This window comes from Erpetoichthys calabaricus, chromosome 8 (genome assembly GCF_900747795.2).
Source record: "Erpetoichthys calabaricus chromosome 8, fErpCal1.3, whole genome shotgun sequence".
In the NCBI taxonomy this organism is placed as follows: Eukaryota; Metazoa; Chordata; class Cladistia; order Polypteriformes; family Polypteridae; genus Erpetoichthys; species Erpetoichthys calabaricus.
In genome coordinates, this window is record NC_041401.2 from 171854484 (window position 1) to 171870335 (window position 15852).

General features: G+C 34.9%; 1 protein-coding gene across 2 annotated transcripts in view; it reads left to right on the forward strand.

The window, feature by feature from the left end:
- Positions 1 to 15852, forward strand: part of ube4b (ubiquitination factor E4B, UFD2 homolog (S. cerevisiae)) — a 102402-nt gene that overhangs the window by 26901 nt on the left and 59649 nt on the right. The window contains exons 3-7 of one of the 2 annotated variants that reach the window (XM_051930237.1): positions 87 to 222; positions 981 to 1065; positions 3185 to 3326; positions 5572 to 5800; positions 12835 to 13272. In XM_051930237.1, the coding sequence (XP_051786197.1) occupies positions 87 to 222; positions 981 to 1065; positions 3185 to 3326; positions 5572 to 5800; positions 12835 to 13272 (1030 nt within the window). The remainder of the gene's footprint in view (positions 1 to 86; positions 223 to 980; positions 1066 to 3184; positions 3327 to 5571; positions 5801 to 12834; positions 13273 to 15852) is intronic. The other variant, XM_028807804.2, reaches the window with a different exon arrangement.

The window sequence follows — 15852 nt, forward strand, 5'->3', positions numbered from 1 at the left end:
CTCTTTTTACTTTGGGTAGTACCTGGTGGTTTCTGTAATGTTAAATCATCCGAATAACATTTTGTCTTCCTGTTTCCTTCACTCAGGAGTTGCCTATAGAAGCCAGAGTAGTGAGGGGGTAAGTTCCCTCAGCAGTTCTCCTTCTAACAGTTTGGAGACACAATCCCAGACCCTGTCCAGATCACAGAGCATGGATATTGACAGTATGACTTGTGAAAAAAGGTAATAAACAGCATTACCAATTTTGGTTAGTAATTTGTGTTGTATGAGCAGTACCCTTTCCTTTTCAGAACTACTCTTGTAATGGTATATTTTATGCTATTAAGTATTTAATATTGCCTTCTGATTTTGATTAGGGGTGAAAGATTTGTTTGGCATGGCAGAATATTAGTATCCCAGTTTTGGTATTACAATTTGTGAGGCTGTTTGCAAGAGAGATCCAATAGTTCATGAATATGAAGGAACTCATTTCCATGTTTGCATATGGTGGTCAACTCAACATGCAAATAAAGTTAAGAATCACAAGTGCATACAATTATTTAGAGTTGAAACAATGACAGGGTCAGTGACAAATTTGAGATCTCAGATTGAATCAGTAATATTGTACTGAGGCAACACTTGCTTAATTTGTAATCTTAGCATCTTTGCTGCTAGTAATTTATGAGAAGGCAAACTTTGAAAATTTATGATTTCCACCAAGGGAAAATGGTAAATGACAGTTCATCCGTCTTTATTGACAGTTCATGTCCAGCAAGGAGAATAAAAAATGGGGCATATATTTTAGAGAGCTCAGAAAAATTTACTGTTAGCATTATTTTAAGAATTTAAAAATAGATAGCTGAGCACTTCTTGTGGTGATCCCATAAACTGCCCATGATTTGTGGTTATATCCAGGTTTCTTGCATTGCTAAAGCAGTGCATTTACAAAATGTAAAGATACATTAACAATCACATAAATTTGTTTTATTTTTGTTTTCCAGTATGTCTCAGGTGGATGTTGACTCAGGAATTGAAAACATGGAAGTTGAAGATAGTGATCGAAGGGAAAAGAGTCTTTCTGACAAGGTATTAAATATGAAGTATTGGTGCTAATTTGTTTATAACAATAGGAACATTTCTTTAGCTTATGTAAGTGTGTATATGTATTTAGTATTTATATGTTCTTCTACAGGTTTAGGTACCTTGAAAATGTGTTTTTCTGACCTACATCCTACTTCTGTATATTTTTCTCTTTGTGTTCCATTTAGCCAGTTGGCTATTGTTTAGGAGAAGCTTTGTATTGAAATGGCTTTAAAAACAATGTATTAGAAATCAATTAATGAACTTGCTGCCTGGCCTCCAAGAGATCCAAATTAAACACCACTGGATTTTTTTTTTGTTTGCAGTTATTGTATGGGTTGGAACATTCTCTATGCCGAATAGTTGCCAATTTGAAAATTTCATTTTTACTGCATTTGTAAATAATGCAGGATGTTCTCGGTCATTCCTTTGTGATTATAGGATAATATGTTTGGGTTTTTTGGCTCTGTATTAATTGTTTTCATGACACTTCTATAGTTATGTAAAAAGCAAATATATCTGCTTAATAGCTAATATTACTTATAAGGTGTTATTAGTATTACTTGTTTGTACTGTATGATTGTTAATCTCTCTGGAGATTATTTATTTATGGGTTAATTTAGGTAGCTAAAGACTGGCTAAAGCCAATCAAAATGTTTCATTAGCAAATTAGTTTGAAAACTTATGTCTGTGGTTCTCAAAATGTGATATTCCAAGATAACAGAACAAAGTGAGTTTTAAATCTGATACATCAACTAATTATATGTGTACTTATGTATTTATAATAATCAGGGTGCTGCACCAATTTATTTCTGTGAATCCAAGAGATAGGCTGCGGGCTGTGGGGAGGGGGAGAAGGGAGCCAGGCGAGGCCATCCTCACTTGTGTGCCAGCCTCTGTTCAAGTTGCTCTACCTCTCATGAGAACTACTTTACGGATTTAGAACATTTTTTTTTCCTGTAATTTGCTTGAACAGTTGATTTTGTGACTTCTCCCATCAAGCTAAGAAACATAGTTCACTTGCAGGAGCAATGTATTTGCACTAATCAGAGACAGGGGCTGCAGGCTGAGGGGAGGGGGGAAGCGGGAGTAGGGAGCCGGGTGGTGCCATTCTCACTCACGCGCCAGCCTCCGTTCGAGTCGGTGTACCTCCGACCACGTTTTGGAGCATACCTTGCCTCCACTTAGGTAGCAATACCTGTTTGTTTATTGATTTTTAAAGTTTGTCCTGTTTAACTGTCAATCAGCTAGTATATAAAGTATCCTGACAAGGATCAAGAGGAATATGGGTTAGTTAATAAGACCGCAACAGGGTGAGAATTTTAATAAGAGCAATGAAATTCAGTCAATACCCACTTAAATGTTAATTTTTTCTGTTAATAAATAAGTTGCTTTCACTATCCTGATTAGGTAAAATCGTAATTTTCTTGGTCATTTGTATCCAAAAAAAATAATCAAAATCCTACCTTGCCTCATTTGAACTTTCCCACATTCTGTTCAATGGAGGATTTTCTGTAAGTAATTTATTTAATAATGTTTTAGTTAAAATACATGTGTTTGTAGCATTATGAGCATAGAAATGGATTATGTGGCACTAGTGAATTGGGGATTTTTTTCATGGACTTTTTAATATAGTTGGCTGTTTGTTTAGTGTTAGTTCCCATAGATGCATATTGTGACAAGAACTTTATGTCCTTTCTCCAAAAAAAATAAACATTTTTTTTGCCATTAGTACAAACAATATGGGGCAGATAACAGATAAAATATGTTCTATTTGTGAGTGACACATTCAGGTTTAAGTGGGTAGGAGAATTAATGCATATGTAACCTAGTCAAAATATAATAATGAGAATAGTCTTTTTGTGCCTTTATTGTTAATTATGAAAAGTCTGTAGAATTTTCTTTTTTTAAAAGAAGTTAATGGAAGAATATCTCGATTACATTAGTCCTAGGGTGTTGTACCGTGTTAGCCATTGAGTTTCCTCGAAAGCTTGAATATTGTAATCTTTTTAGTTAGCCAATAAAAGATGTCATTTTGCTTGACTTCTCGATCAATTATATTAAGAATTGATATTAATAAAGAAAATGAAAATAAAAAAAATGATTTTTTTTTCTTTTTCCCTAGGATTCTTCACCTTCGGAGGTTTCAGAGGAGCAAGCTTTACACCTTATATGCAAGATATTTAGAGTTTCCTGGAAAGAGAGGGATCGAGATGTTATTTTCCTGCCATCACTTGCTGCTGAGTTTAGACATAATCCAAAAGAAGGTACAGTAATATTTAATTTATGCATGTTTGTCATAATTCAAGCTACTGCCTGATGTACAGCTAAAGAGGCATCACTGAATGCCTTCTACTAAGTATTTAGTCACTACAATTCAAATATTAACCAAATACTAGTGAAATATTTCTCCTGCTTTGTTAAATTTTTAATTTACTGCTATTGGATTATTACTCATTTTTTATATGCATTTGGCAGCATTCTTAAATAGTGTTTATGAAGTTAGCTAGAAAATAAGGTTTATATATTCCCAATTACAAATATGAAGTGTTTGAATACATTTCAAGTATGATTAACAATTCTGAGAATTAGCCATGTACATTTGTACGTGCTTTTAATAAAACTTGATTGTTATAGTAACAGCCACAAAGCAAGAAGTTCAGAAGCAAAAATAATACAAAAAATCCTAACGTTACTCGGGCAACTGTTATTTAAATACATGTCACAATACGTTTGCAGTGCTGGGTCGCCAGCTGGTACAAGAGACCCACATAACATTGTTGTAAGCACTTTGTGATTTGTAGAAAAAAAAAAAGTAATAGCAATATAGTGAAGGGTGGTACCTGCATGTGTGGCTCGTAAGGGTTTAAGCTCCTTTTTGTGGCTACTTTCAGGGCTTGCGGTCCTGACAAGGATCAAGAGGAATATGGGTTAGTTAATAAGACGCAACAGGGTGAGAATGGCGAGTGAAACAAAAGAGCAGGCAAGAGGCAGGCAAGTCAAAGGCATGCTTATTTTATTATTTTGGATTTGTCCAATATTGAGTGGCAGGATACATTTAATATCATAGCATTCAAAGTAAAAAGCCTTTTGGCACCTGTAAACTCGTCAGAAAAAATGGCTTCTGTGTGGTTTATGGATTTGCCATGGTATTAGTCAGGGTCCGTACAATCTGTCTGCTTCTTTTCTCCTTTACAGATGCAGCAATATTTAAAAAAGGTGACCTGAATATTTCTAATTACTAATTGTTTTAGGCATTGTGTGTCAAACTGAGCAAACTAAGCAAGACAGAGTGTAATTGTAGGACACAGCATGTTGGCGTTTTTAAAGTGTTCACTGAAAATCAGATTTGTAAGTTATTTTCCATTTCCTTTAATGAGAAGGTCTTAGCATTAAAACAATAGTCAGGGATCTCCGGTTTAAGAGAGAATAGGAAAGAATCAGATAGAAAATGATACTTTCAGGGCACTGGAAAAGCGTTTAGAAAAACTAAAGTATACTTGTGGGATTGAAAGAAAGAAAAAACATTGTGAGGAGGTCTAGCTGTGAGTTTTGCTCATAAAGATAACAAGCTAACAATTCAAAATTATAAAAAGGCTGATCATAGATGTGAATTGGAAAAACAGATCTGCAAAATACTGCAGCTTTGCACAGTGCGTCTAGAGTAACTTGATGCTAAAATTAGTGCGGGCAAAACATGCAACTGTACTTTTACAATCAAATGTCAACTTTTGCCTTTGATTTTAAAAAGAGTCTTATTCAATTTGAATTATTTTCGAATAGTGACATTCGATCCGACATTCCTACCAAACATAATGGTAGTATTTATTTGCACATTGTAAATAAGTGGTCTTATACCCCTGTTATCTCAATATGAGAGCAAGCTCTTGTATCTATCTATCTAAAAATAAGTGATTGAAAGGAAAACAGTCTAACTGCATTAGTCCTGTTAAAAACTATGCTATGGATGTTCTTTTTGACAAAATTCTCTTCCTGCTTAGTCATCATAAGCTGGCTAATCCATTCCAATTTATTAGCCTTTGGAATCACATGAGTGAAAAGGGCAGTCCCATTTTTTCCCTACTATATGTGACCCTCTTGGGCTGGATCAATTCTCTTGCGCATGCACGTTTCTTTTGGTTGTGTTCTGCCCAAAACTACTTCAGTAAACTCTTTAAAGAAAGATATTTACTGGTTCTGTGGCATCTGAAGTTCTCAGCCATTTCCCTGGTAGCTTCTCCTGTTCTGTCTCAGCTTGGTTCACTCTAGAAGGTTGAGTGAACTATGAAAATGTATATAAACTGAAATTGTAAGTCCAGTTGAAGCCGTGTTTAATTTATTAAGTTGTGAAGCTTTATGTTAGAGTGCTTCTTCAAGGACAAAAAAATATGACAGTGCTGCATTATTTTTCTTGGATTGTATTTTAAAGCAGAATTGTATAAGAAATAGATAGATAGATACTTTATTAATCCCAATGGGAAATTCACAATTCCATTTATTTTTTCTTTACAGTTTACTGTGACTTTAAAGACCTTATAGGGCAAATCCTAATGGAGGTCCTCATGATGTCCACACAGTCAAGAGATGATAACCCTTTCGCCAGTCTGACTGCCACGTCTCAGCCAATTGCAGCACTTGCCAAATCTCCAGATAGACACTTGGTTCTTAACCCTTTATCAAGCCAAGGATCAAGTCCAGTGTTTTCAAATCCAGGCTTAATTGGGGCTAGTTCTTTATCAAGGCAAGTACAAGTTAATTTCATATTCATTTAAATGGTTTTATGTGTTTCTTAAATTGATTTACATTAACCTTTTACTTGCTTGAGATGTGTAATGCATTGTCTTTGAAAATATTCTTCTCCTAAAATTTAAATTAACAAATGTCTCAATTTCTTTAGTCTGAGTGTTAGACCAGGAATGAAATCGGTGTGAATTCAATACTAAATAGGCGTTTTCAAGAATAACCACAGAATAATATTTCCTTCTTCACCAGTATTTTGGATGGGTAGCTTTCTGTCATATCTATTAGTCCTAGAAGTCAGATTTCCTTTTTCTTTCTTGTCAGCAGCTTTCGGGGGGGGGGGGGGGGATTTATATTTTTTGGTGGTAGGAATCTGTACATTTCTATACAGTGGTTTTCATATACGGTTAAACTTTAGCCTTGCAACTTCGACTAGAAGGTTTCTAGTAATTTGTTTTAGACATGTCACATTTCTTAACATATTTACAAATTAAGGAGGTTTCATCAGTACATAACTTTACAGTCACTCCTCTATCCATGGTTTTCTCCCTAATAGTACACTCCATTCATGTGTAAATTTTGATTTTAATTATACATTTTTTTGCAAAATTGTGGACAGCTGCCTTAACCTGATTATTTTAATAGAGGGAAAATAGAAAATGTGAAAAAAATTAACTTAAAATAAGTTAAAATCAAGCAAAAGTAGCAAAGTTCAAGACAATAGTCTCATTTGAATAAAGATTCCTCAAGCTTCAAGTTAATATTCTTGGTTGAAACCATTAGAAAAAGCTGTAGATTTATGCTGATAATGATTTTTGTAGCAAATACTATTCCTCAGAGCACTAATCTGAAATGAAATATCTCTCTATTCTATAAAAAAAAACTTGGGACGAGACTTTTTGGACTACGAGACGTGATCTTTTGAAGAGAGACAGAGAGATACTTCAGAGACAGACTTTCACGTCCTGTGACACAGAACAAAGAGCAGCTTAAAAAAATAAGTTAAAAGATGACACGTCCACAACTAAGCGAAGCAGAAAGAGTGGCAAGACGAAAAGAAACACAAAAGCGATTTAGAGAAAAGAATGCAAATTTGGAAAAAAAGGAATGTAAGCTAAGTCTTAGCGAAGAAGAAAGATCTGCACGTTGAAATGCTAAAACACTTGGTGGTGATAGTGCAGAAGATGAAAACATCAATTTGCAATATCCCACAAAATATCTACAAACGTTAACACCGTTTGGTCTCCCACCGGCCAAATTACTTTTGAAAGAGGAATGTATCATGATGTTATTGCGTAATTTATGTATGAGTAATGGGCTATGCAATGGGACAAGATTAGTTGTTTTGAAAATTGGTAGAACAATTCTAACATGTAAAATTTTAACAGGCGACAAGAAAGGTAATGTAGTACATATTCCGCAAATAACATTAGCCACAAAAGGAGATGTTGATATGCCATTTGTATTAAAATGCGTTGTTTCCTGTGAGAATAGCTTTTTGCAGTGACAATTAACAAATCCCAAGGACAAATGTTCGAAAAAGTCTGTTTATTTATAAGAGAGAAACAATATTCACTCATGGCCAGTTATACATTGCATTATCACAATGTAAGACCAAACAAGGAATCAAAATTCAATGCAATCTTGAAGAAAAGTTAATTCCAAATATTGTTTATACTGAAGTTTTAAAGTAAAAGTGAACATAATGCATATGTAACAATTAACAACAAATAAAGAATCTCTTTAAAATGTATTTTGGGTTGGCAAGCGAAGCGAACAGGGGGCAGTGCCCCCTAGTTAAAATAAAAATAATCTCTTTTGTAGTGGTTGCATATTATTGAATGTATATTGCATGGGATGTTACTTTCAGTCTAGCTGTGACTAAGTGCCGTGTTGAATCTTGTATCTCTTGTCTAAATTTTTGATCAAAGTCTTGAAAGCCTTTATTTCCTTCCCCCGCTCCCTCTTTAATTTTCATTGGAACATTTTAGTATTTTACACACAGGACTCCAAAACAATTAGAGTAAAAATGAAAAAAATAAAAACATTACAATTCTATGATCTAATTATTAAATTTATTGTTTGGACAAGCTAAGTTGGAAATACAAAAGAAAAATAAATAGTTGCTTACTTGTAGTTGATCTTGGTATACAGTAATCCCTTGCTATATCGCGCTTCGCCTTTCGCGGCTTCACTCCATCGCGGATTTTATATGTAAGCATATTTAAATATATATCGCGGATTTTTTGCTGGTTCGCGGATTTCTGCGGACAATGGGTCTTTTAATTTCTGGTACATGCTTCCTCAGTTGGTTTGCCCAGTTGATTTCATACAAGGGACGCTATTGGCAGATGGCTGAGAAGCTACCCAGCTTACTTCTCTCTCTCTCTTGCGCTGACTTTCTCTGATCCTGACGTAGGGGGATTGAGCAGGGGGGCTGTTTGCACCCCTAGACGATACGGACGCTCGTCTAAAAATGCTGAAAGATTATCTTCACGTTGCTATCTTTTGTGCAGCTGCTTCCTGAAACGACATGCTGCACGGTGCTTTGCATACTTAAAAGCTCGAAGGGCACGTATTGATTTTTGATTGAAAAACAAACTGTGTCTCTCTCTCTCTCTCTGCTCCTGACGGAGGGGGTGTGAGCTGCCGCCTTCAACAGCTTTGTGCCGCGGTGCTTCGCATACTTAAAAGCCAAACAGCCCTATTGATTTGTTTGCTTTTCTCTATCTCTCTGACATTATCTGCTCCTGACGCGCACTCCTTTGAAGAGGAAGATATGTTTGCATTCTTTTAATTGTGAGATGGAACTGTCATCTCTGTCTTATCATGGAGCACAGTTTAAACTTTTGAAAAAGAGACAAATGTTTGTTTGCAGTGTTTGAATAACATTCTTGTCTCTCTACAACCTCCTGTGTTTCTGCGCAAATCTGTGACCCAAGCATGACAATATAAAAATAACCATATAAACATATGGTTTCTACTTCACGGATTTTCTTATTTCGCGGGTGGGTCTGGAACGCAACCCCCGCAATGGAGGAGGGATTACTGTATTGTATATTTTAGTTTCTAGAGGAATGGCTTTGTAAATCATCTACCAACACACAGTTCAGTTTGAGGCAGGAGAATCACCAGTACAAAGTATTGGTAGCTATCATTTTTTTAAATCTTAAAACAATCTGAAGTCATCTGACTATCCTAGTCTTATCCTACATTGGGAGCTCCAATTGGGTACAAGCCAAGCTGAAATTTGGCCTGGTTAGTGTTTTCCCCCTTCTTTCTCTCAGCCAGTGCAATCTTTTGCAGCTATATTGGATTACCACTATACAATCATCAGGCTCAGGTTATAGTGTAAAGTACCTTTTTATTTCAGGAGAATTTCATCCAAGTCCAACATAATATGAAAGCTTCAGGAGTGATATTTGTTTTCCACTCAGGTGGGCCGAGTAAAAAGTAAGCTTATGACATTTTTGTGGTAGTTTTGAAAAATAGGTGATAGCTATATATAAACAAACACATCTTGTAGATCATTGGTGGCTAAACATTGTTTCTAAATATTTGAAGTATTTTGAAACATTGCGATAGTAGATTGATGAATAGCTCCACCTCGTACATTTTAGCATGCATGGATGGTTAACTAATATCAATATATTTTAACATTCTTTGTTTTTTGCAGCTCTTAGCTGTCAATTGAAGTTGGAGGTAGTATGTATGTATTCATTACACTTAAAGAAGAAGCACTCTTGTATATTTTGTGAAGTTTGTGTTTATACTGTGTTGGTTATATAACTTGGTGGTAGCTTATTTCAGTTTTGACAGAAAAAATATTAATCACAATTTGGCAGAATAACCATTAATAAGTTTCATATTTTCTTACCTCCACCTACTTATACTTCCTTCTATAATCAAATGTATTGCTAGCTGCCTCATTATTATGTCTTTGAAAGCCAAAATTGATGCTCCTGATACTAAACTTATTTGCAGTACTGTAGATATGTTTTTGTACAGGCATTTTTAAAAAACATCTGTACCAAGTTAACAATGCTGTAAACCCCACAATTGTTGACCCCATGTCAATTAAATTGAACCAGTCGTTTTGTTTAGGCAGACCTTAGTCTGGATAGATGCCATTTGATATGAAACCACCATCAAAAATAATGAAGTTCTTTGGCTTGCTAATGCAAAACACAGACTTTAATTCCACTGAATAAGTTAGAGGGGAAAAGAGAAACTCATTCTAACCTTATGTAGCTTAAGTACACTTGCAGGTCATAAATTAAAGATTAAAATAAAAGCCTGATATACAAATCTCATACAGGCATACACAAGACAACTGTTTGAAGTACGCAAAAAGATGTTGCCTAGTATTTTGTTTGAATCAATAACATAACATTGTTAATTCTGTTACTAACACTACAAAGTGGTTGAGAACTATCCATATTATTGGTAATTTTGGTAATGGTAATTGGTAAGACAGAGCTGGCATAATTTTCATAATGTTTAAATAATCTATCTCATTGAGGTTTAGTCCCTACACTATGCTCTGTTTTACAGGGATAGGCTTTAGCCAAGATAGAAAAACTGAATGATGGATTAATATTTTATCATATCATTTGTTTAATTAAATAAACATCCACTCCATAATTCACATCCTCTTTTGCCAAAGAAAAGTTGTAAGGTTTGCTCCATCACTAAGGAACATAAACGTCTTTCTAAATCATTTTTTTCCCCCCATGTCATTTATTGCGATAAATAGAAAATGGGAAATAGCACTCTAAATAAAAGCCCTTTTATATAGTGTATGCATCAATATCTCAAAGCCATTGCCTTTAATGTCTCTGAAAATGTACATATTAGCAATATTTTGTAATCCTGCAACAATAAGACCTGTTTTTGAAGATAAAGAACTTTTAATAATTAAAGTTTTTCTTTTTATTTGGAATTGAAAGGTTTTCTGTACTTTTATAATACTTGTGAATCTTGGTGAGCCTTGGATTTGAAACATTTCTGTTAACATCAAAGAAATAAGAATAGTATAGTTTATTCTTTGATAGTCTGAAAAATTATTATGTACTTTCATTTTATTTGTGAATTTGGTTTTCCACTGATGTCCTAGAGTTACAACTGCATGTATACTGTATGTATGTCTTGAGTACAAAATGTGTGTGGTAATTTGCACTGGACACAGGGCTATATAGCAAGTGTGCAACGGGTTTGTTTTTTTTTTTGTTTTTTAATTTAAGGCCATGTCAAATTAGATAGATAGATAGATAGATAGATACTTTATTAATCCTAAGGGGAAATTCACATACTCCGGCAGCAGCACACTGATAAAGACAATATTAAATTAAAGAGTGATAACAATGCAGGTATACAGACAGACAATATCTTTGTATAATGTTAACGTTTAACCCCCGGGTGGAATTGATGAGTCACATGGTGTGGGGGAGGAACGATCTCTTTAATCTGTCAGTGGAGCAGGACAGTGACAGCAGTGTGTCGCTGAAGCTGTTCCTCTGTCTGGAGATGATACTGTTTAGTGGATGCAGTGGATTCTCCATGATTGACAGGAGCCTGCTATGCGACTTTCCCAACAAACAGTCAGAGATTTTATTTACGTAATCTTAGTGAGTTGGAGGAGGTTGCAGTGCGCTCATGTGATCGCCAGTCTTGTTGACTACTCAGACATAAATAGTAACACAGTCCAACCAGCCTGGCACTAGCCCAAACAAAATCAGATATGCTTGTTTTTGTCCTAAGTTTTAGGTGTGGGTTTGTCTGCTTGTCAGAGCTAACAAAAAATAAACGCTCCCCTGGAAGTACAATGCAAAGTATGAGAAATAAGGATGTTTTAGACCTGACAAAAAGAAGATAGACTCATCTCTCAGATGTTGCTTGTCTTACATACCACATCAAAATGGGAAAAAAACTGTTAAGGATGCAGCTGAAATTGGCATAACTGTAAAGCCTTTACACAGCTACCAGCTCCATCAGGCAGCATTTTGTTAGCTGTCAGGAAATTGGTAAGCTCACAATACTGAGGAAGTGTGGAACCATGCTGGAAAGTCATTTTGCAGTCTTCTGATTTGAAATTCCTCAAAATATGATCATCAAGTTCAACATCCTCTCTGACTATAAATCGTGTAATATGACCTCAGGTTAAACTCTACACATATTAAGATTTTATCACTTAATTACATTTACGTGTAATTGACCTTTCATGAATGGATCAGATGGCTAATGTATTATCTTTAAATAGCTATAGTAATTTTAAGAATTCTTTAGTTTACAATATCTTGCTGGAAGAGATTTTTTGCTGGAAGTAGATCTCAAAATTTCTAGTTAGATGTAAATTTTGCTTGTGCTTAATTGTTTGTTTTAATATGAGCAAATTAAAAACTGAGAAGGGAATTGACTATGAATAGATAATTGTAACAAGGAAAAAATAGAATGGGTAGTTTTCATGCAGAGCTGTTTTTCTGTTATCATGTGAAGTCCAGTCCTCCTTTTTCACTTGAACTGCAGCCTTTCACTGATATATCAGGCAAAACGCTCAAATTTTATATTGTGGTTAATTTTTTGCACATAGGGTGTATTTTTAACATGCATTTTTGACATTTGGTTTATAAAAATCTCTAATGATATTTTAAAAAACTGTTTTTTTTTTTTTTTTTTTTTTTTTTTACTTCCACAAATATTTGGCAGCAGAAGTGCACTGAAACTCTTTCTTTCTTTCTGAATTGTTTGGTTACTTATTGTCAAATGCATTAAAACCTTCAATATCATTAGATCACAAATCTTTTACATTTCATTGATTGATATACAGTAGATCTTTCAGGCATTGTAGCTAGATTTCCAATTACTGTTGTCTAATTTTATAACCTTAATTCCTTTATCAGTTGGTATACATTTATGAAATGTAATTGTGATTTAAATATTTTAATTTTCTATTTTAGAAATCGGTAAGCTTCTTTTGCATGCTTATATACAATAATTTTGTTCTGATAACCTCCTTGTTCTGGAATATTCTTCTAGTCTGTATGGGACTAGTCCAGTTCTGCCATCTGTTAGCTCTTCAGTGGTGACACCTCTTCCATTACCACCACCGGCATCGCCACCATTTCAGCTTTCCCACTCATCTGCCTCTAGACCTACCTTGCTATCCAGTCCACCATCTTCTCGTTCCTTTCCTTGGGGTTCTTCATCACCAATGCCAATTTCACCAAGATATCGACCCTACTCAGTCAGCTATTCCAGCCCAAGATCATCTTCTGCAACTAGTTCTGCTGCTGTGACCTCCTCACCTGGACTACACATCTCCCAGAATTCCCAAGGCATGGTATCAAGTCCACAGACCTTTCCAGCAGTCTCTCACAGTCCACAGCAATCTGGTGGTGTGTCCCCCTTGCTTGTTCCAGAGTCACCCAGTACAGCTGTTCAACAGTTACCTGTCTCAAACAGGATACCTACTAGGTATTTTGGCACTGGTGTGTGTAGTGTTAACATCATTAAATACAAAGCATGTATACTTTTTTTTACTAACAAACTTTTAACAGAGTGGTATGGCTCTGGTTTCACATGCACTTTCTATATGACCCGTTAGCAGATCAATTTATTGGTGTATGTTTCTAAATAACCATGCATTTATGTGTGCTTTTTTGTTTGAAATAGAAAAGGAATATTTTCTAGAAATTAGACTTTAACTGCACTTTGTACTTAATCATTTGTGTATTTACTGTATATGGTTCAATTTTGTTTCTTGGCGATATAATTTTTGATACATCTTTTCTTTTAATATATAGTCATGTCACATTGTTTTCCTATTAAATTTGGACACATCTGACATAGGCACATCAAAAATTGTATTTAAAAAAAAAAGCTACAATTGAACAGAATCTGAGGTAGTAGCAATACTTTTTTTTCCACTTTTGAAACAAAAAAACAAACATTTTGCTCACATCTGACCTAGGCACATCTCAAAGTGCATAAAAATAAAGTGCACAGTATTAGCAATAACATTTGTTTCCCTTTTGAAGTATGAGATCCTCCCCCAATTTAAAGGGTTAGTCATTGAACTTAAACTATTTCATTCACACAGTTTTAATCACTCATATGACAGAGGTTAAATTTGAGTTCCACAACAACGCCTTTCCTGTGGAATTTTTTTTTCCACTGAAAAAAACCTACCTGAGTAAGTGTTTTAAGAGCAAGGTGTGAAAGTAGATTAGTACATTTATTTTAAATGTCTTTGTTTTTGGGTGACAAGTAATCAATCATTAATTATAATTATTACATTATTATTTTTACTAAATCATTTTCCATGTTTATTTCTTGTTGAGCTCCCACTGAAAAAGTAATTGGTAACGGAACATATTGTGCGCACATCAAAACAATTGAAGTAATAACTAACGGAATGGCATTTTTGGATACCATTTTAACAAAGTTTACTGTCCGCCGTCAGTCACAGAGCAGCCCAGTAAAGTGACAGTAATACACCTTAAAACGCAGACTTCATTACATCGTCTGTGTATGATGAAACAGCGGGTAGGTGACTGCTCGTACAGTACATGTTTACTGTCAGACAGCCCAGCATTTTGCATGGAGTATGCATTAAATCAAAACAGAAACGGCATGCAAGGATGCACGAGCACAAGTAAATCGGTGACAATCACACCTTAGTGTGCCTGTGCGAAATCAGAAGAATTCCATGGAACAAAGATATCTTCATAACAGGGGGACCTATGTGATGGGCAGAGGAATTTCAAATGTTTTGCATGCCTACCTTTTGTTTTGATGACTGGTTGCGTTATATTCAGCCCTTTGTTCGTTATTCTGGCACAACCATAACCAGCCTCTCGTTGAAATTCATGGCCGTCCCCTCAGCAGCAGTGTGTATTTACAATTATTTTCCCATGTGTGTCTTCACCTCTGATGTTCTTTTCGCTGTGACTCCCTCACACCCAGCTTGGGATATAAACCAGCCTTTATGCAGCTCGGGATATGCAAGGGGAGCCCGTACTGACACATATATGTTAACGGCACATATGGTCAACAATATTAAAAAAAAAAAAAAAAAAAAAAAAGGCCTTTTACATCTTTTACAATATAACAGTTTAAAGTAGAATTTCTACTTAGTTCACCAGTGGCGAATGACATCATTGATAATCATCAAACCTATTTTTGGTTGGATTTGTGATCATTTTAGTTGTGGTGTGGAGCCCTGGAGGAACCATGGGCTGGGCCACTCCGAAGTTGCTTCTAGGCTGAATGTGTCCCTCGGGCTGCCATTTGAATAGGCCTCGTCTAAGCAATCGATTTAGATTTAGTATATACTGAAATGCTTTAATTTACTGGAAAGCTTTTCTTTCATCAGCAATTTGAAGACACATTTCAAACTATGACAAGCTTAAATTTTCATTTATAGATAATGTTTCAGAGTTAAAATTAAGTAATTTTGAAAAAAAAAAACTAGTAAAAGTTAGATGCTAAACCATACATCAAGTTGCAGATAAAACAGCAACCAAAAGATAAAATAATTAAACTCGGCAAAGCAAACAGTTCACTTTTGCAAGGCAAATAGGTTGAGGTGTCAAATGCTGCTTTAAAAAGTGGTTCATTTAAATAAAAAAAAAAATCAAGAAGGCAGCTCTTACACAAATAGTTATTCCACCATTTTGAGTAACTTAACAGAATTAATATAGTACTGAAATCTCCTTCTTACTGAAATTGACGAATAAAAAATAAATAATGGAAATGCAGTTTTGATCAATAGGGGAAAAAAACTTATATGTGTATGTGTATTTAGTATATATATTTTTTTTCTTTGCATCAATTCACTTAATTCACTTACTTTGACTGTTGCAAGGTTCAGCACAAGACAGACATCAAACCTATACTCAGTGTTATCATAAGGCGCCCTCATAAAATGTGGGACTAAACCAATTTATTTGCAGCAAACCCAAAGAAATATAGGAAAAATGTTCAAATGACACACAGTTATTGATTAACCCTATAATCTTTTATACAAGTCTTTGGTGCTGTAAGACTACTTTG